This window comes from Erpetoichthys calabaricus, chromosome 1 (genome assembly GCF_900747795.2).
Source record: "Erpetoichthys calabaricus chromosome 1, fErpCal1.3, whole genome shotgun sequence".
NCBI lineage: Eukaryota > Metazoa > Chordata > Cladistia > Polypteriformes > Polypteridae > Erpetoichthys > Erpetoichthys calabaricus.
The window spans coordinates 196410163-196437266 of record NC_041394.2 but is presented as its reverse complement, the minus strand read 5'-3'; the positions used below and the strand labels follow the sequence as shown (position 1 = coordinate 196437266).

General features: G+C 37.3%; 1 protein-coding gene across 2 annotated transcripts in view; it reads right to left on the bottom strand.

The window, feature by feature from the left end:
* rpap3 (RNA polymerase II associated protein 3) overlaps positions 1–27104 on the bottom strand; it is a 114582-nt gene that overhangs the window by 39407 nt on the left and 48071 nt on the right. For both annotated transcript variants that reach the window (XM_051928688.1, XM_051928689.1), the window contains exons 6-8: positions 26425–26546; positions 24541–24611; positions 6447–6581 (exon numbers count right to left, since the gene is read on the bottom strand). In XM_051928688.1, the coding sequence (XP_051784648.1) occupies positions 6447–6581; positions 24541–24611; positions 26425–26546 (328 nt within the window). The remainder of the gene's footprint in view (positions 1–6446; positions 6582–24540; positions 24612–26424; positions 26547–27104) is intronic.

The following is a 27104-nucleotide window of genomic DNA, read 5'->3' as shown; positions in this document are numbered from 1 at the left end:
TCAAAGATTCAAATAATTTTGGTGAACTCAACGAAATGAATAGAATCACTAAAAATAATTGTTTTGTACATCACTAACAACAACGGTAATTAGGCTGATCAAAGTAACTATAGGCCGGTAAGCTTAACAGGAATCACAGGTAAATTAACTGGAGTAACTCCTAAGAAAAAGATCAAGCATTACATGTCAAGAAAATATGTTATCAGCAAATGCACTCTTCGCCAACATGCTGGAATTTTACAGGGAAAAAACACAAAAGCATTTCATCAAAGTGGTGCATATATTATTTACATTGACATTCAGAAAGTTTTTGATAAGATCCTACATGAAATTTCAGTATTCATACTAAAAAGTGGAAATTTAAGGCACTGTGTGCAGGTGGTTATAACATTTTCTTCAGCACTAGGAACAAAAGGGTTATGGTGAGAGGAACCTTGTAAGCACGGGATTATGTTAAAACTGGTACCCCTTAGGGATCTGTGTTGGGGCTCTTTTTAATACACATAAATGACCTGGGTAAGAATACAAACAAACTGGTCAAGATTGCATATATAATACTAAACTAGGAGAATAAGCTGGATATATCACAGATTACATTATTTTAAGTAAAGGTAAGGTAATATATTCAGTGCATAAATGTTAGATTTGAATACACAATAGGAGGTTTGAAACTTGAAAGTATACCTCATGAGAAGGATATAGGAGTTTCTGGATGTTGAAGTGGATAGTGACAAGGTCATCTATCTACATTACATCCAGAAAGTGTACAGAAGTTATCAAGAACGCTAATAGAATGTTCGGATACATAGTACAAAGTGTGGAGTACAAGTCAAGGCAGGCTATGCTTAAGTTATATAAAACTTACTAGTGAGGCATCATCTCTAATTATGTTTATAGTTTTGGTCTTTATATTACAAAAAGGCATTACTAGAGAAAATCCAGAGCACAGCAACTGAAATAATTCTGAGAATGGAATGAAGTATGAGTTATGAGGAAATATTGAAGGAGTTAAATCTTTTCACTTTAAGGAAACGGGAATTAACAGGTGACATGATTCAAAATTGGGCATAAAATTAAGAAAATTAGAACAATGGATTGCTGCGGTTACTTTAAAATAAATTCTTCTGCAAGAACACACAGGCATGGAGGGAAATTTATTAAGGGCAGATTTCTCAAAAATATTTGAAAGCTTTTCTTAATACAAAAAACCACAGACACATGGATTAAATTACTAAATAGTGGTTGACAGTAGAGCTTTTTAGGGGCCTTCAAATTTCAACTGAATGTTATTTTGGAGAGTCTAGGTGAATGGGATTGGAAAGCTTGTTGAGCTGAATGGTTTGTTCTTATCAATATTGTTCTGATACAGTATGGTGCAGAAGTCTTAGCTCTCCCAACTAAAGTATTTTTATAGTGAGTTATCTAGGCAGTATTTGCTAGAGAACAACTACAACAGGCTAAACACAAAGTCTGACATAATACAAAGTAACAAGAATGCATTGCACTTGTAAAATAAATTGTAATACAATTTGGATGTATAATTTTTCAGTTTACCATAACGCTTTTCTTGACTTAAGCTGGCCATCATTTACAAATTCAACTCCAAGCAGGTCTTGTATTTTTTAGGAGTGTGTGATATGTATCATCTACAATTATATCTTCGTTGTTGTTTTAATGATGTGCGACCTGAAATTGTTGAGTATGTATGCTTTCAGCACTGTAAGAAATGTAACTTGTAACCGTGCTGCTCTGAAGCCAGAAGCTGTGGACAGACTGGTGTTTCTGTCACACATCTTTAAGTTTCCTCAGTAGAATTTTACAACTGTTTTATTTTTCCTGATATCTTTGTGCCATATTGGATAGAACTTGAAGTTAGTAATTTGTTTACAAATGCTATTGTTTTGGGTTTTTTTTGTATGCTTGTGCAGTATATGACAGGACTTGCTTACAGTACAAATGCTATAGTCTTTTCCCTATGTGGTATTTGACAGAACTTTGGATTTTTACACTATAGTACGATGTGTTTTTGTTCTTGCTTGTATGAACAATTCATCTTAAAGCAGAGAAGTTTATGTTTATCCAGACTGTAATGTTCATGGCCCTGTAGTTCAATTATTATTAGGATTTTATTCCCTTTGGATTCATTGTTTATCTATATATATAAAATCCCTATGTGCGTCCAGGTGTCCATGTGTGGGTGTCTTCTGGTGAAGTGCGCATGCGCGGGGTACGGTGCGATGCGTGATATTACTGTCAGAGAAAGTTACAGGCGTTTTACAGAAATACAAACCAGTATTACTGCGAGAGGAAATTAAAGGTACACAATACAGTGACGCATATTACAGCCACATACAAGCCAGTATTTACTGTCAGAGGAGATTAAAGGCATATTACTGACGTGCACGCCTGTATTACCGCCAGAGAAAATTAAAGGTATATTACGGACGTACAAGCCAGCGGACGTACAAGGCGGTATCCTTCAATAAGGGCGCACACAAGCATCCTTCAATAAGGGCACGCACAAAAAGGCGAGCCTCAAAAGGGAAACCTCAATTGGGCGCAGCGAATAAAAGCGCGTGTAAATAAAGATCTGCACCTTTGTTGCTCTTCACATATTCCAGAGCCATTTGAACTAAATTATCCACGAACGCCTTTATTCGCCGCGCTCAATTGAGGTCGCCCTTTTGAAGCTCGTTTTTTTGTGCGCGCCCTTATTGAATAGAGCCGTACAAGACAGTATTACTGTCACAGAAAATTAAAGACACACAATACACGGCGGCAGCCCACGAAGACCGGTCAGCTCAGCAAGTAAACATCAACAAAAGAAAGGATGAAAGAAAGAAAAATACAACCAACAAAAAGAATGAGGTCAAAGTCCCTTGCCATTTAATATAGACTGTTCCTACTAATGTTTATGCACTACTGTTCTAGCGCCCGTTATTGTAACGGGCTAAATGAGTAGTATTATAATAGTTTTGTTGGTCTTAGTGTAATTTATGAACATAAGTATATCCTGTAGGCCACTTTGAAACGGTTTATTCATACTTGCACTGTTTGATCTCAGTAATATTTTGACTGGTGATTTTAATGTTTTTGTGTTATTTTACTTCAGTTTTAAGTAAATAAAAAACCTGTTTTCCTTAACTGCTGTTTCCATCAATAAGCTACAATTAATATCCAATTAACAAGACTAAGATAGATCAATAAGACTTTTAAAAACATCCTTTTAAAGGGGAATATCATCTAATTATTGCTACTGTCAAAGTCCCAGAAAATATTGAGAGATAATATTATGCCAATATTGCACACATCTATATGGGGTCATTATTGTGTTGAAAGATAATGGTTTTGCCAGTATGTTTTCCTGACAGTATAGCATGATGAATCTACATCAGTTTAAATTTCTTAAAAGTCATCATTCCATAAACTCTGAAAAGATCCCCTATAGGGCAGCATGGTGGTGCAGTGGTAGCGCTGCTGCCTCGCAGTAAGGAGACCTGGGTTCTCTTCCCGGGTCCTCCCTGCGTGGAATTTGCATGTTGGCTGTGTGGGTTTCCTCCGGGTGCTCCGCTTTGCTCCCACAGTCCAAAAACATGAAGGTTAGGTGCATTGGCGATCCTAAATTGTCCCTAGTGTGTGCTTGGTGCGTGGGTGTTTGTGTGTCCTGCGGTGGGTTGGCGCCCTGCCCGGGATTTGTTCCTGCCTTGCGCCCTATGTTGGCTGGGATTGGCTCCCACAGACCCCCGTGACCCTGTGTTAGGATATAGCGGTTTGGAAAACGACTGACTGAAGATCCCCTATACCAGTGGTTCCCAAACTCAAGTTCTTGTTGCAGCCAATAATAGCAATCAGTAATAATCCACTACATAATATCACACTAAGATCTGTGCGTCAGATCAGCAATCTGATTGGTCATTTTGGCTTTGTTGGTGCTAAGAAAGAAGAAGTGTGAAATGCCCAAGGAGAGTAAAGACACACACCAAGACAGTCGCCTTCAAAGGTGCAAAGTATAAAACCAGGCAGGAGGGGTGAGAAAGGTATCTTAAAAATACTAACAGTGTCTGAGAAGCAGGCTTCACAGGAACACATTCAAGAGACAGAGAACTGGTGAACAGGAAAGGTGCTGTGAGGCTGCAACTACTTCAGTGTCATACTCATTAATGAGTAAATAATGGATTACATAGCCAGAACACCTGGTAAAGCAGAATGAAAACCAGAATGAACTTATTGCTATGAATAAAAAATACTACATTATCCTCATATGACTGCTTAGTACATTTTAATAAATTTACCAAACTTAATTTGATAATTTCTAAATTGACCCCAAATCAGGGAACCTGAGAAATAACAGCTCAATTATTTAGGCTAGGAATCCAATTAAAAACAGAAGTTGGTTGGAACAAAACCTGCAGTGGGTTTCCTGGACCAAGTTTGGGAACCACTACTCTACTCTACACTGTTGGCTAAAATAAACCCCCAAGACCATGACAGAGGCATCACTGTGGTTCAAAGAAGGCTACAGACATGAATCAATATATTCCTCTTCTGACATACTACGGTCCTTGCGGTCAGAAATTTCAAACATGGAATGATCATGTCTTGCTGACCCATGCTTTACAGTCTTTTGTGTATTGGTAACTTTTGAGGTTGTTGCCTTTCAACAAGAATGGTTTCTTAGTTGCAAAACCTTTTCTTTGTTTAATGCACACAGTGTGCCAGATGATCCAGTCAGATGTTGAGCAAGCAGCTTACTGGATTTCCTACCTTTTTTATTTAACCGACTAATGAGTTTCTTAAAAAAAATAAATAAAAAAAAAATGTAAAAACAATTGTTGCTTCAATTTTTGGTCAATTTATGACAGAAACCACAAGAAAGTGTAAATGTTCAAAATCTAAATCTTTGAAGGAGTATAAGATACCACCTGGCTATAACAGTTTTGAGATAATCTGTCTGGTTTGAGAGTTACTCAAGTTACAGACATTCCGACACTTTTTTTTACAGAACTATTTTAAAAAAAACATCAAAAGAATAACATTTATGCATGCATGCATGATCATCATCCTCCAACATTTAACGTCAAACCTTTCTGCTATGCATCCATTTTTCATTTTGTATAACCTAATTCTGTTTACTTATACAGCAACTTGCCAGAAACATCCATATTATCTCATCTCCTCTTAATTGATGCCTTTTATTTTCTGTTTTATACAGTAAACTGCTGCAACCAGTCTGGACTGACAGTGCTTTCCTTACTCATATGTCTTGTCTTTTTAACTGGCTACGTTTAGTCCTATAAATGCTAATTTTACTTCCTCTGTTTTGTCTAAAGTTTGAACCCCACTCCCTTTATATTGGTAAAGTAGTAGTTCTGAGGCTAGGAATCTGTGCTGGCATTCAGAAGGTTGCTGGTTCAAATCCCACAAATGCCACAAGTGATTCCACTCCATTAAGCCCTTGAGTAAGGTCCTTAACCTGCAATTGCTCCGTCATGAATATGACATTAACCTGCATCTATTCCTGCAAGCAGGTCATCCAACTTGCAGGGAAAACTTGGGGGCTGGTGGCAGAGTTGGCACTGCAGCCACTGTAAAATATAAAAACCCATATTATTCAAATCCATTCAAACTAGTGTGCTGCTGAGGTGTTGCATGTCTGCACCTAGATTGGGATCCTGAGGTGGTTAGTTGTGTAGTGGGTGTGGCAATGTGCTGTATCAGTGCATGCTCCCAGCTTTCTCTCCCTTTATTTTGCTATTTTGTGTTGTATACTTACTGTATTTGGGCAATTATTTATTTTCCTATTTTAACATTAATTTTTCACATCCATTTATTATCTCCTTATATGATATGCTACTGTGGCTGCTTTTTTGTTTGTCCAGGATTTGAAATCACCTGTAGCTTGCAAACCGTTTGATGCATTAACCTGAAATTTGGTACACATATACTATGTGATGTCTACTATCCACTTTCCGGGTGATGACTGACCTCCAAGGTTATTCTTCTTTTTATTTTTATTTATTTTATTGTAGAATCAACTCTTGGCAGCAGCCAGCAGGGCCGCCGATCTCATTCCCTAACACTTTCGCCGTCACTTCCCCTACCTCTTCATATCTTAAGTCGTCAATCTGCCTCAAGAATTATCTAAGTGCCAGTTTAAGTGAGAAATTAAGGAAAACGTACAACTAACTGCAACACAAACACTGACTTAATCACTTTTAACGCAAAAAGTGCCAACGAAAGAAGAGAAGAAGCGGGCCGTTAGGGTGGAGAAAAGAAAAGTTGCAAAGAAAGCAGCAAGCACATCAACCTCTTAGCAAACAAATGCAAAATGTACAGAGAAAGAGGATGAAAAATATGAATGCTAAAGTCAACTGTATTCACTGCATGTTATTGTGCAGTGCGCCGTTACTGGTTTTAAATATTTGACAAACCATACTTTAACTTACAAGATCTTTCTGCACTATTGCTTGTTGCTTTGCCTGCTGAAGCTCAATTTTTTTCTTCTCAATTTCATCCATCTCGGAAGCAATATTTGTTTCTTGAACTCTGTGTTCTGGTTCATTCACTTTTGTAATGAAAGCCTGAAACAAAACATATAGACATTAGGCAGTGTTGCAAATATTCTTTTTCTCTGAGAAACTGAAGAAAACCGAAAAGATTTGGTTTCTAAGCAAAAACAGAAGAAGAAAAAAAATAATAAAAAGTACACACACCCCACAGTCTAATCTTCAGATAGGAAAATGGTTTAATCTACCAGTCTGGCATCACAAACTTCTATATATTACACTCATTGGTTACATTTTTCTTTGAAATTAACATTTTTGTCTGCCTTATGCCAAATTAATCTTTTTACCTTGAAGCAAAAATAAATTAATAAAGATGAATTCAGAGACAAACTTAAGTAAATGTAGATGATTGGGTATTTATTTTCCTCTTCAGCGAGTTAAGGAAGAAAAAAAAAATTTGTGACTGAAGACTTTTCTGCCAATAATAGTCGTATAAGTTGTAGCTTTGAGTGGTTTTAAATTGGTAAATTTTAGTATACCATATCAAATTTGGGGCACAAAGGATTCATCTGTTATGATTCAATTGCTGAAAACTGCAGTCAATCTATAATAATAAAAGGCAAAGCCCTCACTGACTGACTGACTGACTGACTCACTCACTCACTGACTGACTGACTCACTCATCACTAATTCTCCAACTTCCCGTGTAGGTGGAAGGCTGAAATTTGGCAGGCTCATTCCTTACAGCTTACTTACAAAAGTTAGGCAGTTTTCATTTCAAAATTATACGAGTAATGGTCATAACTGGAACCTCTTTTTTGTCCATATACTGTAATGGTAGGCAGCAAGATGGCCGTAGGAGACTGAGTTGCGTGTCGCGTCATCACGCCTCCCACGTAATCACGTGAACTGACTGTGAACTCAGTACATAGAAAAGAAGGAGGAGCCCCAAAGAGCGCAGAAGAAAACATTCATTACACAATTGACAAGGCAGCGAAACAATAAGAAGCGAGTGAGTGACGCATACAACCATCTTCATAAGACACGAGGTATAAAAAAGCACGGTGTAAACCGTAAGTCTAAATTAACTTTATACAAACGCTCCCGCTGCCGTTTGCAATACCATATTCGCGAGATACAAGTTTAATGAGAAGACACGAGGTATAAAAAAGCACGGTGTAAACCGTAACCTTAACTTTATAGAAACGCTCCCGCTGCCGTTTGCAATACCATATTCGCAAGATACAACTTTAATGAGAAGACACGAGGTATAAACGACAGTTTGCATCACTTTGTAACAGAGTTAAAATTGCTGTAGCGAGAAACTTTTAACTGCCGGGTCTTAGCTAACATTAAATAAACCCGTGGACATCGCAACATCACACAACACAGTGGCTCACGTGAAGTGACTGAACGCAGCAGGAGTGATCACTTCCATAAATCAAACCTGTTCAAAAAACACATTACACAATTGATAAGGTAGGAAAAGAATATGAAACAAGGCACGGTATAAACCGTAATTTTAACTTTATACAAACGCTGCCGTTTGCAATACCATATTCGCCCCTGCGAAGCGCGGTGATTTTGCTATATATATTAAACTATTTCAACCATTGTATGATCTGCTTCTCGCAACTGAAAGAGGGCACCGTGGCAGAAGTTAGCCGACTTGCTCACCAACCACAAGCGTTACCTGGTAGGTAACCACCCATACAATCAGATTGTGAATCAGACTACGAATGCCTGCAATGTAATTACCCCGATCTACATGCTGTCAAATGAACGAACCTCACGCCGTGGCACAACGTTAGGGGCTTCGCCTCTACGTCCGAGGATCGATTCCCGTAAGGGAGTGCAGTGACTGTGTACTCCTGATGAGCCCACAATTACGGCGAAACACGTGTCGCATACTATGCATCTTCAAAGCACGGTGTAAACAGTAAGTTTAAATTGAGTTTATAGAAACGCTCCCGCTGCCGTTTGCAATACCATATTAGATGACTTTGTAACAGAGTTAAAATTGCTGGAGCGATAAATTTCTAACTGCCGGGTCATGTCGCGTGTTCTTGGGTAGGTACACCAAAAAATGTATACATTTATGCATGTAATGGGCAAACAAAAAATGTACTATACCCGAAAGCACTACAGTAGTACTCAATGTATCTTTACTTCTTAAATGTTAATGTTTTTACTGTTTAATAATTTTATACGCTTCTTATATGTTATTCAGATTCTTTTATCAAAATACCAGTAACAGCGCACTGCACGATAACGTGGAGTGAATACACTTGACATGACCATTCATAGTATTTATCCTCTTTCTCTGTACGTTTACCATTCGTTTGCTCAGACGTTGATGCGCTTGCTGCTTAATGAGCAGCTCTTCACCCTAGCGTCCCGCTGCTTCTCTTCTTTCGTCGGCATCTTTTCCCGTTAAAACTGATTTTTTTTAAAACTTAGTATGTTTTCTTTAATTTTTCAGTTAAGCTGGCACTTAAGTCTTCAATCTGCCTCAAGAATGATTAGCGAAGGTGGTAGACAATGAAAACGTCAGCCGTACGCATCCGCCACGCACGCACTGGTGCGCGCAGCTCTGAGTTGATTCTACAATAAAATAAAATAAAGATAAAAAGAGTAATAACTTGCAGCACCGCTATTCAATTACACTTGCCTAACGCCTCAAATAAGGGGAAATACTGTGGGATCTGGGCATCCGTCAAAGCAGCAATCACAAGCCCGATTAGAAAGCGGGAAGCTGTGATTTGTCGTCTCCCTCCCATGTAACAATCACAGCCCGTGTTGCAACGCACTATGTATGTATATGTATATATGTGTATGTGTGTGTATATGTATGTGTGTATATATATATATATATATGTGTTCATATGTGTGGGAAAGCGAATAGTAGACGTGACGTAGTGTCTGTGTACCAAATTTCAAGTCAATAGGTGAAACGGTTTGCGAGCTACAGCTGATTTAAAATCCTGGACAGACAAACGAATAGCCACGGTAGTGTTTTATAGAAGAACATTTTAATGTTTAATAATTTATATTTATATGCAATGTGCTTCTTATATATTACTTCATATTCTCAAATGATAATGATGTTAATGTTGTTTATATTGATTTCTATGTTATTGTAAGTGCTCTTTATTTGTGGAAAAATAAATTTGGCAATTAAACTTATTTTATACATACATTTTATTTTTTTCTCTTGCACTCAGTGAGCGAATCCACTGGGTAATCAGCTATATATGTATGTGTATATATATATGTATGTGTATATATATATGTGTGTATATATATATATATATATATATAGATAGATAGATAGATATATGTGTATGTATGTAGATATACAAATATGTATATATATGTATATATGTTTATATATATGTAGATATACAAATATGTATATGTATATATGTGTATATATATGTAGATATACAAATATGTATATGTATATATATGTATATGTGTCTGCATGTGTGTGTATATATATATATATATATATATATATATATATATATATATATATATATATGTATGTGTATATATATGTTGATATATGTTTATATATGTGGATGTGTATATGTATATATTTATGTATATACAGTATGTTTATGTATATATATGTTTACATAACCTCTTTAACACACTACTTCTCCACTGCGAAGCGCGGGTATTTTGCTAGTCCGTTATTAAATCACAGTGTTGTGTGCAACATAGCAAGTATGACTTAGAGCAGTGGTTCTGAAACATTTTGGCCTTTGAACTCAGTTTTGTCTATTTTTGTTCAGTGATGACACTTTATTAGCATTATTGTTAATGTAAACAAGCTAGCATTATCCCCTAAAAGCACACAACACATTAAATACTTATTAAATATTTAAATGTTTACTTATAGTTGAAATACACATGGTAATAATATTTGTTCAAAAATAACATGACACATGCGAGTTTAATACTGAATCAAATTTAATGCCCATTTATCTTTTTAATTGATAACCTGAGTTTGTCTGATTTTCAGAGTTTGTCAAAACTTAGGTATAAGTTAAGAGTTTGTAGTGAGTAATGTATTTTAGTTTGCAAGCTGCTTAACACTAGAATTACCAAAGTCTACGAAAAAACTCGTAGATCCGGCACACCTTAAAACAGTTCTCACCTCTTTTGTCTTCTAAATGTGCCGATTAAGACGAGCAGCAAGCAGCCGGCTATTCCATCCCCCACCGTCGCAGAACGTTCACTAAGTTTTCCCAGCTCATGCCTTGTTTGATTATCTGGGAGTGACTGAAGTGCTGGAGTTTTAGAGTGGAAATAATAGATCGCTATTTGGAACACACGCATTTCATGTGTGTTCCGTTTCTACAGTAATCTGTGTAAACACATTGTTAAAACAGAAACTTTTTCATATTGTAGTAATAAATGTTACAAAATGTAGGCATAAACTATAGAATATGTGAAGCCTGACGTCCAAACATCAAATAAACAATTTCACAAAAGGTTCAAGGCTGATATAACACCTTCCGTGGTGTAATGGTAAGATTTGCAGAATCAAAGCACAGCAGCCTTGCCGTGCCTTAGAGACTCGAGTTCGATTCCCCGCTGGGGAGGAAGTGTTTTTTTTTTTTTTCCTCTTTGTAACCTCAAACGGACATAAAATTTATAAATTGGTATGCACTGTAAATCGTTAAGTTTAAAATGTCGATCGCGGTTATTTCTGTTGATTAATTCATGATTTTTTACTTAGAGTCAGAACAGGAGCTTATTCAGCTTCTGATCCGACTAACAGCGCCACAGTATAAATTCACACTCGATCTGACGCTGTTCGTTTTCAAATAATATTGCATTACTTCCACAATGTTTTCTGATTGGTACTATTTGTGTCATAAAATGATTTCATCAAAATGTCACATATATTTGTCTCTTTCTTTTTTGAAAATGTGCGTTGATCACCGCCAGCATGTTGTAGCACACAGCAACTGGCCACCTGCATGTTCTTGCGCGCACTGAATAAGCGCACTGAATAAGACAGCGCTATATGCAATCATCAGATTCAAATGTTAACAGTTCACACACACGCAAGGATCGTCTTTCTTACATTTACAACGTGTGTACCTGTTACAATGTACTCACTTCTCTCTATGCTGTGGTTTCTATTACACACCTGAAAGAAAGACAATATATATGAAAACATCATTGCACTAATGCAATATTATTTGAAAAGGAACAGTGTCAGATCGGGTGTGAATTTATGCTGGAACTGGCAAATCTGATGTGGAATCAGTTCTGTATGGCTGTGGGCATGGGTGTGAGTGGTGGACATAACTGGGAATTACTGTGAATGTGCGTGGTGTTTTGACATAATGAACAGAGCTGCAAATTACAGGTGCTTGTTCAGTGTAATAGGAACCATAGCACAGAGAGGTGTGTACACTACAACAAGTACACATGTCATAAATGTAGGAAGGGCGCTCCTTGGGTGAGCTATAGCGCGTCTTTATGTGAAAACAGCAGTGTCAGATGGGGAGTGTCTGATGATTGCATATGGCACTGAAGTTACTGCTCTTTACTATGCTTTCCTCTGCATGTCCTGGAGTACAAAAGAAACAGCATACAGCAACATGTGGGGACTGGCAAGATTGGGGAAAAAAAACATGCGGTCGTATGTATCGTGATACACAGCAGAGCTATAGCGCGTCTTTATGTGAAAACAGCAGTGTCAGATGGGGTAGGGAAGGATCCTGAACGCGACTGAGAGAATGAAAAGTGAATAAAAAAAAAACAAAAACAAAGCTAACCTTTACAAATATCATAAATTACACCGGATGTTACAGACTGAAATCAAATGTATCTTTTTATTCTAAAATGGTAAAAATAAGAGCACTTCACTTCTCAAAAGGAAGTCGAGCAAGATTGAACTCGTGACCTCTTGATTCTCAGTCAGCAACTGATACTGTTGCGCCATGGCGGCAGTCATAGTAAATGAGTGTCAATGTCGCACACTAAGGCAGCTTTTTTTTTTTTCAGCAGTTATATTTTTGAATGAAAGCGCACTTCTGTTCTGTTATATTTGTACATTTCGTGAAAGTGTTTCTTTGATATTTGGACTTCAGGCTTCATACATTACATAGTTTATGCCTACATTTTGTCATTTACTACTAGAATATGAAAAACGTTTCCGTTTTAAAAATGTGTTTACACAGATTACTGTAGAAACGGAACACACATGAAATGCGTGTGTTCCAAATAATGATCTATTATTTCCACTCTAAAACTCTACTTCACTCCCAGATAATCAATCAAGGCATGAGCTGGTAGAAGTTCGTGCATGTTCTAAGTCAGTGGGGGGATGGAATAGCCGGCTGCTTGCAGCTTGTCTTTATCTACACCAGGGCTACTCAAATATAAATTTGAAAGGTCCACTTACTAAATTTCCATTCAGTCTGAGGTCCGGAAAAGTGACGGTCAAATTCCAAATAGAGAACTCCAAAAAAAGGCAATCCCCAAACTTTAGAACTATACACAAAAAAATGACATGGTAGGCCTTTTAGTGTGAAAGGTGACACCTTCTTTGTGCCACCAGTTGTTTGAACTTGGGCATAAAAGGTGTGAGGGCAAGGTGGAGGCACTGATGTAAATGTTCATTGGTGAGGGTGTTGCGGTATGTGTTTTTCACCATGTTCATAGTGGAAAAGGCAGATTCACAGCAGTACGTTGAGGGAAACATTGTAAGAATTTGAAGGGCCATCTTCTGCAGGAGAGGAACACCTGCCGCAGTAACCATCTTTGTCCAGAAGGTGACAAGGTCACAGTGAGATTCCTGCAGTGCTAGGTTTTCTTGTAGCTCAATTAACTCTGTTTGCAGAGAAGCAGCACTGGCCCATTGGAAGACTTTTGTGGCTTCATTTGAGAATTCTGCAATATTTTTGACAAGAAATGGATTTTCGATGCACAGCAAGACTTGTTTTCCCAAAGGGAAATCTTCAAAGCGAGTTTGGAAATTTTTAATCAGCTTGTCCAGGAATTCAGCATAATTGTGATGGTGATGTTTTCCTGCAGTCTGATCCAAAAGTCTTGGGAAGTGAAGCAGGTCCTGCTGTAAGTCACATTTGAACACCTCCAGCTTCCTCTGGAAAGCACGGACAGCTAACATGAGGTCACACACTGTGCTGTTTTTGCCTTGGAGCTTCATATTAAGGTCATTAAGATGGGAAGTAATGTCCGTTAGAAAAGCAACAATTTCCATTTTCTCGTCATTCTTCATGAAATCCACAAACGGTTTGGCTTTTGCACTCTTCTGATCCAACAGAAATGTCTCCAGCTCTTTCCGCAGTGCCCAAAAACGCTCCAGTACCTTGCCTTTACTAAGCCACCGGACATTGTTGTGAAGGAGCAAATCATCAAATGTTGCATTCACCTCTATTAGAAATGAGCGCAATAAATGATGTTGCAAAGCAGAGGATGCTCTCAGATAATTGACTAGTTTCATGACTGTTGTCATGACTTCTGAGTACCTTTCTCCAAGGCTGGCACACAAAACCATCTGGTGAATTATGCAGTGGTATGCCATGAGGTCAGGGTGGTGAGTTCTCAAGCGTGACACTAATCCCCTCTCTTTCCCAATCATACATCGTGCGCCATCAGTAGCAATGGAAACAACATGCTTCAGGTCTATCGCTCTGTCTCTAAGCATCTGTGTCACTGCTTCATAGATATCATCCCCCCTTGTGTGTCCATGGAGGTTTGTGAGACCCAAAACATCATGAAATTCTCCCTTTTCTTCATCAAAAAATCTGACAAAGACCATGAGTTGTGCACTGTCCGTGATATCTGTGGATTCATCCACAGCCAATGAAATGAATTTGGCTTTTTTTATAGCAGAACTAAGTTGTTCAAGCAAATCATCAGCGAGTATTTCAGCTCGTCTTGCAGCAGTGGAATCAGAACAGGGTATTTGGTTTATTTTCTGGATTATTTCATCCTTTTGAGTCCCTTCAAACAGAGCAGTCACCACTTCACTCATACACTCTTTGACTACTTCAGCATCAGAGAAGGGTTTCTTGTTTTTTCCCAGGACCCATGCTACTCTAAGTGAGGCTTCTGTTGCCCGCTCCTGTTGTGTGGCTGATCTAACTACTGTATTACACTGCTTGTAGCTTCATATGATGATTTCAGCTGGTTTATTTTTATGGTCCTTACCTCTGAGTTCTGAGGGTAATTTTGTTCGAAATGTGCATGCTTGGTTTCATAATGGCGTTTCACATTACCACTTTTGATTATTGCTACCGTCTCGTTGCAGATTAAACGCATTGGTTTTCTGCTTCCCACGGGGAGCACGAACGCATATTTTTTCTGTCCACTCACTCTTAAATTCGCGGTTTTCAAAATCAACTTTTCTTTTCTTATCAATGTACTGTCTTGATCCAGCCATCTTCACTTTCAGTCAGCAAAAAAAAAATTCAGTTATCGAAATTTGCACTGCCTGCGAGTGATGAGACTGCCTGTTCACCAGCCTGACCCAGAGCACGTGACTGGTACATAAATCTGGCTGCCGTGAATGAGCGAGTGAGCGAGTATTGGGGGGGGAGGCGGGGAGTAGTGGGAACGATACTGTTACAACTGCTGTGATTAGACATAGATGAAGCAACCAAACCGAGTAGAAACCTCAAAGATATATCTTGCGGAATCACAATTGCGCACTTCATTGAGAACTCATTTGGATTATGATTAAATTTGCATGTTTGTTTTGGCGTCGGTCCAGATTTAACCGTATTTGGGTCCGGATGCGGACCGGAGTCCGCCTATTGAGTACCCCGGATCTACACATTTAGAAGACAAAAGACGATGGCGGAGAGGTGCGAATGGATTTAAGAAGCGATTTAAGGTGGGACGGATCTACTTGCAGCTTGTCTTTATCTACACATTTAGAAGACAAAAGACGATGGCGGAGAGGTGCGAATGGATTTAAGAAGCGATTTAAGGTGGGACGGATCTACAAGTTATTTCTTAGGCTCTGGTAATTCTAAAGTTAATCGTCTAGAATTTTGGTGCACACATCTATTGCCGAAGGCAAGACGAGGTGAGCTATTTCTCAATTGTTTGTGCTTCCCTCAATTTTGCAGTTTAATGCGCAACAAGACAATGTCATAAATGCCTGTTGGCTTGTTGTACAAACTAGGGTTGTGCATACAAACTAGGGTGGCACTGAAAAGTACAGAAAAAAACACTTTTTAAAACAGTATGGTAAAAGCTTTTATGTATTTTCAGTTCCAGAAGTAAATGTGCAGTAGACTACATTGGTGAAACCTTAAATGTGACAAAGGCTCCATAGGGGAGGAAAAAAAGGTGCTCTGATATGCTGGAGAATTAACAAAAACCCAGTCCACCACCCTTGATTGGTTTGAAACACTGAATGCTCCAAGAGGGAAGTGCTCTTTATGTTGACACAAACTCTGGTGCAATGGTGCAGTATCACAGGGTAGCTGGTGTGAGACGTTTAGGGAAGTTATCCATTATTTGCTTCAATACTGTTCTGGTATCAGTACAGAGATTTGAAAGATGGTATTGATACGTAAGTCAAAATTTTACGACCGTTCCAACACTAATGTGTCTACTAGTATGTTATAGTACCAGTTCTCGATATACAGTATATATATATATATATATATATATATATATATATATATATATATATATATATATACATATATACAGGTGCTGGTCATAAAATTAGAATATCATGACAAAGTTGATTTATTTCAGTAATTCCATTCAAAAAGTGAAACTTGTATATCAGATTCATTCATTACACACAGACTGATGTATTTCAAATGTTTATTTCTTTTAATTTTGATGATTATAACTGACAACTAATGAAAGTCCCAAATACAGTATCTCGGAAAATTAGAATATTGTGAAAAGGTTCAATATTGAAGACACCTGGTGCCACACTCTAATCAGCTAATTAACTCAAAACACCTGCAAAAGCCTTTAAATGGTCTCTCAGTCTAGTTCTGTAGGCTACACAATCATGGGGAAGACTGCTGACTTGACAGTTGTCCAAAAGACGACCACTGACACCTTGCAAAAGGAGTGCAAGACACAAAAGGTAATTACTAAAGAGGCTGGGGATAACCGCACCCTGGTGAGGATTGTGAAACAAAACCCATTCAAAAATGTGGGGGAGATTCACAAAGAGTGGACTGCAGCTGGAGTCAGTGCTTTAAGAACCACCACGCACAGGAGTATGCAAGACATGGGTTTCAGCTGTCGCATTCCTTGTGTCAAGCCACTTTTGAACAAGAGACAGTGTCATAAGCGTCTCGCCTTTAGACTGCTGCTGAGTGGTCCAAAGTTATGTTCTCTGATGAAAGTAAATTTTGCATTTCCTTTGGAAATCAAGGTCCCAGAGTCTGGAGGAAGGGAGGAGAGGCACAGAATCCATGTTGCTTGAGGTCCAGTGTAAAGTTTCCACAGTCAGTGATGGTTTGGGGTGCCATGTCATCTGCTGGTGTTGGTCCATTGTGTTTTCTGAGGTCCAAGGTCAACGCAGCCGTCTACCAGGAAGTTTTAGAGCACTTCATGCTTCCTGCTGCTGACGAACATTATGGAGATGCAGATTTCATTTTCCAACAGGACCTGGCACCTGCACACAGTGCCAAAGCTACCAGTACCTGGTTTAAGGACCATGGTATCCCTCTTCTTGATTGGCCACCAAACTCGCCTGACCTTAACCCCATAGAAAATCTATGGGGTATTGAGAAGAGGAAGATGCAATACGCCAGACCCAACAATTCAGAAGAGCTGAAGGCCACTATCAGAGCAACATGGGCTCTCATAACACCTGAGCAGTGCCACAGACTGATCGACTCCATGCCACGCCGCATTGCTGCAGTAATCCAGGCCAAAGGAGCCCCAACTAAATATTGAGTGCTGTACATGCTCATACTTTTCATGTTCAAACATATCACCAAGGCTTAGCCAGGTATTTGATATTATCCCCACAAGGCTAATCCAAGTTTATGAAGATGCCTTCCATGCAATGTTTCCTAGGTCCATGCTTCTGTTTTGTGCTCATTATGTTCTCCCAAATTGTCTGTAGTATTTTGATTAAAATGGTGTGTAGTTCGTGTCTGTACAAACTATTCTTCTATGTATTGTTGATGAACAGTATATGGTTTTGTGGAAGAATTTTCTTAAATTATTAATCTGCAGGTAGTGTAAATTAACTCTTTCAGGGCTAATTATTTTTTTTTTTATTTTGGCCCAAGGCTGATTTTTTTTTTTCAAAAAATCAATTTTTCTGAAAAGCAAACAAAGCAATGGTTTCACACATAAAATAAAATATTTATTTACGACAAATGTCCCTGCATTTTATGTTCCATGAGCCTTTACACTATTTGAATTCACAAATCAACACAGCATAATCCTGCAAGGTATGGCAACGTTAAAAGCAGCCAATGGTGTGCATTGCCACATTACATTGCTTGTAGTACATGTTACACTGGTGACACTGTTTCAGGCATTTGTTGCTGCATACTTTGACTGCTGTGGCAGCTGGTAGCTGGGCAAAGGCAGCTGGCAATGGCCATCTTCGATCAGCCGTCTATGCATAGCCGGTGACAGCTATCTTTCAACAACCGTTTTCATGCACAGTATGGAGCAACAGACACCTGAAACACAAGTAATGCAAGCAGCATACTACTAACAAATAGAGCCGAACTATAACTTAACAGAGGGTTTTGTCAACGTTTACAGCTGATTAGCAACCTCTACCCATGGATGTCAATTAATGTCAACATCTGTCTTAACCCTATGTGTCGATATAAGTCAACACCCACCCTGAAAGAGTTAATTCTATCTATGAGACCCCTTCCTCCTTCAACATGTGGAAAAGTGAGTCCTTGTATGGCCACTTTGAGGTGGCTGTGTTTGCATTTTTCTTTGGAGCTGCGGTAGGTCTGGTTTTGACCAATTTATACACATGTATAGGTATGGCATATGTATTGATGGCTTTAATTGTGTGGAATGCATGCAGGCTGCTGATTCCGTGGTGTTGTTTGACTTGGGTTTCATGTATGCGATGCCTACTGTTAAAAACTTAGATGTCTCTTGTGAGTGGTGTATAATGTACAGGTAAAATTCCGTTACAACAAATATCTTTACAACAAAATTTTCATTACAATGAAGTATTTTTATGGTCCCGACAGTTTCCCCATATGACTCGAGTCTATAGAAATCTCGTTACTACAAAATACATTCAGCAGATACTTTCATTACAATGAATTGCCCAATAGACTTTGAAATGCCTGAATGAATCATCCACAGAGCAGTTAGTTCTGTGGTCGCAGCTCAGTTGTGCACAACGATCCCCAAACAGAAGCATTGTAATTTTGTTTTCTTTCTTCAAACTTTCTTCGTACTGTTTTTTTGCTGTGTTTGTTTTTGGTGGTTTCAGTGATACGTTTTGCTTATTGCTCTCAACATTTGAAAAACATCCATTGGAATTTAACTCATTGTCACCCTCCTATAGAAACGCCAAACACGAAAAAAACGATAACAGTTCATATTAGAAAAAAAAACCTTTACATTTTTGCAGCTCTCGATTGCGGCAAAAAGAAAAAAGACATTGCCAGTGACCCCGCGACCCAATCTCGGATAAGCGGAAGAGGATGGATGGACGTTGCCAGTGAATTCGGAATTTTGCTATCGACACTGTCAACTTTCTTGAAAAACCGAGTAAAAAAAGAAGAAAAATCTCAGGTTGCTAATGTATGCGAACTGCTGCATTTGAAGACGCGAATAAAGCAGTTTTTATGTGGTTCAGTGATGCTCATTCAAGAAACATTCCTATTAATGCGGCACTCATGCAAGAAAATGTGAGGTTTCTAAACTCTCTTGGTACCTCCCCCAACTGGACAACATGCCAAAGAGCGTCCCAAAGTGTGATCACCGCGTCTGTGGAAGACATTGCTGGGGCAACAGCAGGCTTCTTCACCGAAGCAAACAGAAACGATCTCGACGGGTGATGCAAGGAATATTGTAAATGCAGGGAACAGTATTACTTGGCCACGAACCTGGCCACAACCCTGCCTGACTGCTGTGTCTGTGTATAGGAGAGTGGTAAATCACTCCACAATAAATAACCGTGCTGCTCCTGTTTCAAGCTGAATAAAGGTGGTTTTGCTAAAGTACTGAGACTCAGCCTCGTGTTTTGGGGTGCAAGACAGGGACGTAGAGGGTGACCATGATGTTTTAGGATTTGCTTCTGTGGCACTTCACTGCAGCGGACAAACAATCTTCCACAGATACGGCAATCACGTTTTGGGATGCACTTCAGCGTGTCATTCCTGTTCGGTGTGGGGGGCGATCCCAAAACAGTTCAGAAACCTCACAATATGAAGAAGAAGAAAAGGATGATTCTGCTTCTGATTGATAACTGTGCTGCCCATAACATGCTTCCACATTTAGATATTGTTCATGTTGAATTCCTCCCACCCAATTGCACAGCAGTGCTTCAGCCATTGGATTTGGGCATCATTCGTACCCTGAAAGTGTATTATCACAAGGAAATGCTGAGAAACATTCTTGTCAGCATAACTTGTAGACAGGAGATTACAATTAACACGAAAGAAGCTGTTGAAATGATTGCAAACACCTGGATGCAAGTTAAAGAAAGCACTAGAATAACAAATACAGAATCTCATTACTATGAAATTTTCATTACAACAAAATATTTTTTAGGTCCCTGGCAGTTTGTTGTAACGGAATTTTACCTGTGTATCAGTTTAATACTAATAATAATAAGAAAATATTTTATTTATATAGTGCCTTTCCCGTGCTCAAGGCACTTCAGAGTCTCGGAAAGAACATCAGGTATATGTAACATTGGATACAAATGTTTCCTGAATAGAACACAAAGGCAGGTGCATATAGGATACACAAAGCATTAATAGAATAAAAGACAATAAACCAAAGTAAAATATTAAAATTCATTACTAAAAGGAAAGCCTATCAAATAACATTATTTGTGATATAACTCACACACAAATTATACTGAGAATCTGGACAGAGAGGAAGACTGAAAGAAGGGGCAGAATGACAGGTTAAGTCAAAAGCCTCCCTGAACAGATGAGTTTTAAGTTGTTATGTAAAAAATGAATTGAGTCAGCTGATCTAATTAATTTAGGGAGGCTGTTCCAGAGTCTAGGTGCTATACAGCCGAAGGCCCAGTCACCCACTCACAGAGTGCAGGCTAGTGTGGGGCACAACAAGATTGCCAGAATCTGAGGATGTTAGTGGAAGAACAGGAGAATAGTGTTGGAAAAGGTCAATGATATAGTTCGGTGCAAGGCCATTTAAAGTTTTGTAGGTTAATAATAGAATTTTATATTCAATCCGGTAAGACACAAGGAGCCAGTAGAGTCGAAGAAGGATGGGTGTTCATGGTTCATGTAAGGACTCTTGCAGCAGAGTTTTGAATCAACTGGAGCTGTGATATAAGATCAGTAGCGGCACATTGCCAATAGGGAGTTACAATAATCAATGCAAGATGTGATAAAAGCATGGACAAGTTTTTCAGCATTAGGAATGGAGAGGAATGAGCAAACACAGGATGTGTCAAGGAGGTGAAAGTAAGAAAGTTTCTTAATGTGATTATGTGGGCAGAACAAGAAAGGGAGGAGATTCCATGCATCAAAAGAAGGTCTTGTCACTGTCAAGAGTGACTGAGAAGGAGCTCATTTTTTTAGTGCCAATTTGCAGGTGTTCCGTTTTGTTGCAATTTAATTTTAAATAGTTCTGCTCCATCTAGGTTTTAATTTCACTGAAGCAAGTTGTGAGCAGTGAAAACCCTGGCAAAGATTCACTTTTAACACTGAAATAGAGTTGAGTATCATCTGCATAAAAATGATAGCTACGAATAGTCCATAGCTACGAATGAGTTTGTCTACAAGTACTGAATGTAGAGTGGTGTATCTCTAATACCAGAAATTTTGAACTCCATGCAAGCCTAGTCCCTTACAGTTGTATTTTCCTCATTGATTCTTCGAGATCAGTTAAGGTGATCTACTCAAAGTGCATTGGTGTTATATTATCAGTTTAGTCACTCCCCCTTTATCCAAGCTGTTGTGCTATTATGCTGAACTACATAATAGTGAATTGAAGACCAATAGTGTGTGCAGTTTTCTTGTGTTGGCATGCCATTGGTTTCTGTTGTAGTATTCAATGTCTGCAAAATAGTTTTTCTTTACTGTGGAACTGTGATTGATGCTGCTTTAGTACTATGCATAATTTGTACTGTTATAGCCAATGTGGTTTAACTTTGAGTTTGCTTAAGTGCATCTATGTGTGTGTCTAGATGTTCATTTTGCTTTTCACAATGTGCTTGTGTTTTAATTCTAATATTTGATGGAGGTTTCTTTTCAGTTTTGCTGATGCGCTTCTTTTCTTGTACAGTGTCTTGTAATCCACTTAAGTCACATCTAATGTCCTTAAAAAGTGGTTCCTGTTGGTGTTCCCAGATTGCTTTCCTGGGTTGGTGTGACACTGTGAATGTGGTGACTGCAGATGTATTTATTACTGGAAGCGCATCTGTTAGTGTTTAATGTGTGTGTTATGTATGCATGTTTTGTTGTTAGCATTTGTTTTTGTGTCCAGTGGTTTTGATCTATTCCTGTATATTGTATATTATTATTATTGCTGTCCTCAATATCCTACATCCATGAATCTTCTTTTATATTTTGACACTATAGGCAAAGTAACAACAACAACAACAATCTATTCATCCATTCTTCTAACCTGTTTATTCAGGGCATGATCGTGGGGCACACACAGCCTATCCCATCATGCATAGGGCACAAAGCTGGAACAAAACCTGGGTGGTATTTTATGAAGCAAGCTTAGCGAGTAACCCTAACTTAACTCAAGACACCACGTTTACCTAAGCTGGTTTCTGTTCCACCAAAATGGATTAAGATAAGTCGCATTTGGTAACCAAGGAAACTAAGTGACATGTCTTGACCTGGACCATACCAGACTAAAGAAAGTTTAGTGAAGTGTTGTGTATTTAGAGTTAATGAAATTCCTGTACAATGTGAAAAGAAACTTCTGATAAATGTCTGGTTTTTGTTGTAGCATATTTAACATTGTGGAATTTTCATTTAAATTAATCTAGCACATTTGTTAGAATAGTAAATTATAACTTAAACTATTGATTGAATGTTCAGCATACCTAACGTTGCTGCATTCTTAGTTACATTATCCTTTTAAATTAATCTGACATTTGTTGCAAAATGGCAAAAATTAAAAGCTATACTATTTACTAAGAAGCAAGAATATAATCTCATTTAAATTATGTCATTCATCCCCATTGACTTTTTTATCAGTGAGAGATAAAAGTTGTGTTTCATAATGTTAACATTGTCAGTTATAAAAAAAAAAAAAAAAAAAAGTACCAAATCTAAGTCAGTAAATGTTTAACACTAAAGTTGCACAAAGATGTACAAAAGAAAATGCCACACCCTTGTAGGATCAACTCTGTCCTTGCGAACTATGAAAAGCTTTTAAACTACCAGCAGAAATGAACAGAAAGAAAGGCCACTGCCATTTTTTGAAACAAGTCATGATATTTGTATGCACAGTACATTATAAAATAAAGAGTAATGTATTTGATTAGTTTGCATACATCATTAATTAAATGCATTCAAACTCTATTAACAGACCATGATATGTTTTTATTCCCTATTAGTAAAGTATTAAAAATACACAATAATTTGTATTTGAGGATACGCACTCATAACATTTGTCTGGTCCTCATGATGAGGATTTTCATATACATTTGTAGTTAAATTCAGTGCATAAGAAAGTCTGTTAACTTTCAGCAACCCTATATGATCATCCATGGTGTGTCTATTCCTGAAAAATCCGATAAACAAGAGAGCTAGAAAGGGCAGAACAGACCACTTGGCATTTCCTGATAACTACAGAATTTAAACAAAAACAACTTTACATTCAATTAGTTGAAGTCACAGCAAATGTCAGATTCACTTACCTAAAAAAGACCAATCAAAGAAAACGTACAGTGGTCAATGTAAAATACATTCATGCAAAGCTGTATCAGTGACATTAAACAATGTTTATTTAAGCTTCCCAAACATCACAGGCATAACAGAATGTACTTGTGTGCAAATAATGACACCGACAAGCTAATTAGAGACAAGAATATCAAATTACAGGTCAGTCCTTTTACCAGTGGTATTGTCCAATCAGACATTCTGATGAGAGCAAACTCCTTAAAGTACAATGAAACTCACTATACTTTCACCCGGCATGCATCTCGCTCCATAGGCTATTACACAGAATGTAAATGCCGGTGTTTGGGGGTGTGGTGGTGGTGTGGGCTTCAGAATTGGGTTATCATAATGCCACACATGAGGGTAGCTACAAGCTAACAAACTAGCAAGAAATGAATCCTTACCTTGAGAAAATAGTACCAAGAATTTGTATTAAAATGTTTTCTAGTTTCCTTAAAATACCACAATGATGCCTCATAAACATGAAAGGCATGTTTTCTTAAATTAAAATGTTTGCCACTTCAAAGTGGATGTACTGTAACTGTAAGTTTTAAAAATCTGTTTCACCTTTGGACCCTGTGCCCTATAGCAACAAAGTATTTTTTAAATTTACAAAAAAAAATTTAAATAAATAAATAAATGATTGTGAAAAAAGTTTGACTTGAAAAATACTGAACCTATCTATTAAAGAGACAATCAATCCTAAAATACACAAAAATGGCAAATTAAGTGGATAGGACTTGTGAACTTTGTTAGACTGAATGGCCTGTTCTCGTTTAGATTTTATTAATGTTCCAACACTCCTTAAATAATCTCTTGGCAATAACTAAAGGCTCATTTCCTGCCAAGAGATGACAGTTACTGTAAATAAAATGCACATAATAACTTAGAATATATAATAATTAGACTGAAACCACATTTACAACAATTTATTATTTTCATCATAAGACAACAATTACCTGGTCAATTTTCTTTAATTCAGTTTTTGCTTCAAAGTTTTCTGGGTCAAGTTTTAAAACCATCTCATAATCTGAAAGAAGAAAAAAAAACAGTTTGGTTATTTAAAAATCTAGAGCAAACAGCCTCCATCAGAAGTTCCACTCTTTCAACTACTCTAACATAGACTGATGGAACCACCATTCATAATGATTTAATCTTCTGTTTCTGAACTTAATTTCTAAAAACTGGGTCATAATAAGAAGGTAACTGTTTAAGTGGGTCAAGGAAATGTTGTTAAGATAACTGAACTCTCTCCTGCATACTGGCCACCACCCTTGAAATAAAGATAACCTACCATTTATTTTAAGGCAGATGACCATTAATAAGAATTACTACAGCTAACCTTGCTGATGGAGTACACTTAAAAAGATGAGTAAAGAAATAAAGCCCCAAAAAGTAAAACTAGATAAAAAGATAAAAAAAAAACCAAACTCTTCAGTCTCCTATGTAAAATGAGAAGTAACCGACTTTCAAGTCATAAAGTTTGCTTGCTCAGAAAATGGAATACATGATAATTTGATAGGTTTGTACTACATCATGGCTGAGTAAACATGTTCTAAAAATAAAATGTACAAATCACAGCTAATATTAAGTAGGGAATATAAACAGCTTAAATAGTTCAGATTTTACAATCTGTGGACATCAATACAGAAATGTATATCTACTCACCAAATCTGAGAAAATGTAAGAAATTTGTTTTAGGAATCTGCTTGATGCTTATAATACATAATTGTATGTGCTTGCTAATACTGAATAAATAAGAGCCAAATTAGTTTATACTATTTAAGAAAACATACTGTACATACTTAATAAGTGTTTTTAATAATATACCTGGTATTCCATTAAATAAGAAAGAAATGTTATATAAATACAGCCTAAGACCTTGCATCTTTTCTGGTCTTTGGTGGACTAAGTGAACATTAAATGTCTCACTGAAGGAACATAGAATTTAAGGGCAACTTATGGGCACAAAGCTCAGTTCCTTTATGCATATCTAAATCTTGAAAGCCTTCCACTGAAAACTGTAAGCTTGAGGCCTGTAGGTGGTGTGAACTCTAGAACCCTTGAAAGAGGTTTGTGGGTTTCATTAATACGTACGGATATTTGAACTGGAGATCCCATGGGAACTGTCAGAAACCATAATGGGAGAGGGGCAGTAATGACTGGGCAATTTGAGTGCACAATTTTTCTTTTTTTCTTAACTATGTTAAAACAGGAAGTCTGTACAAATACACTGTGTACAATGGAAGATTTTGATTGACATACAGTACATTATTTGCCTAAATAAAAAACAATCAAAATTATTATTTTTAAAATTTTGCTAATTGCTTATTCAAGCATTTATTATATAATGTTCCATAGGTTGTATCAACATGGGATATTAGGGAACATCAAGCACAATTTGTATATTATGTATCTATAACTATACAAACCTTTCACATTTTTGAACATTGCTAAATAAAATTCAAATTCACTGTTTTCTCTTGAATTGGAGGATGTTATTCACAACATATATATATAGGAGTATATCATAAGGATAAAACTAAATAAGGATAAAACTAAATTCTGCAGCGAACAAACTTGCTTTTTTACTCACAAAATGTACTGGAATGACAACATCAATGGTATACTTTTTAAAAGGGTATTATGAGATACTGTAATATTAATATAAAGATGAACAGCATCCTGTGTAATTATAATGTCCATTGATGACTCAGCTTCTGAATATAAGTTGTCAAAGTAGTAAAGTTGGGTAATTGGAAGCCACAAATACATTAAACATTACAGCAACAATACGAGTTGGTCAACCAAATCCAATTTGTTAAAACTTTTTATTTACATACCCTCTTTAGCATCCTCAAACTTCTTGAGGGCAAAACGAGCTGCACCTCGTCGTGCATATGCTTTTACGTAGTTTCTATCTAATGCAATGGCTAAATTACAGTCAGATTCAGCTACAGCATACCTGTAACAATTACAAACAAAATGTTAAAATCTAGACAATAAGAAAGGCTCCAAATATTAAAATAGTAAAAGACAGCTTAAAAAATTAAATTGCTTAAATACTTACATTTTTACCGTTCATGCAAAGTTATTACTGTGCATATTACAAAAACCTCCATCTAACAATAAAGAATCAATACAGAACGTGTATTTCTCATTAAAATTTTTAAAAAGGTGTTTTCTATTAATATTTATTATCAAAATAAAAGATTAACTTAAATAAATGATCGTTTCTTCAGTGCGACAAAGTACTGCAATGAAATTACTAAATGGGATGACAATCCAGCATACGGTATGCTAATACCCACTAACATATTTGGTTAATTCATACCCACAGAAATCAAATTATGAAGTTTTACTACGTATTACATAGAAACATTTCTTATTTATCAATCTAACACCCGATTCAAAATGCAGATCTCTGCAATGTCTGAAATGATCATTTATTTTTACTTAAATGTCTTCCTGCAGAGGATCTTCTGCAAAGATAGCTGATCATTTATCATACAGTGGTTGGGAA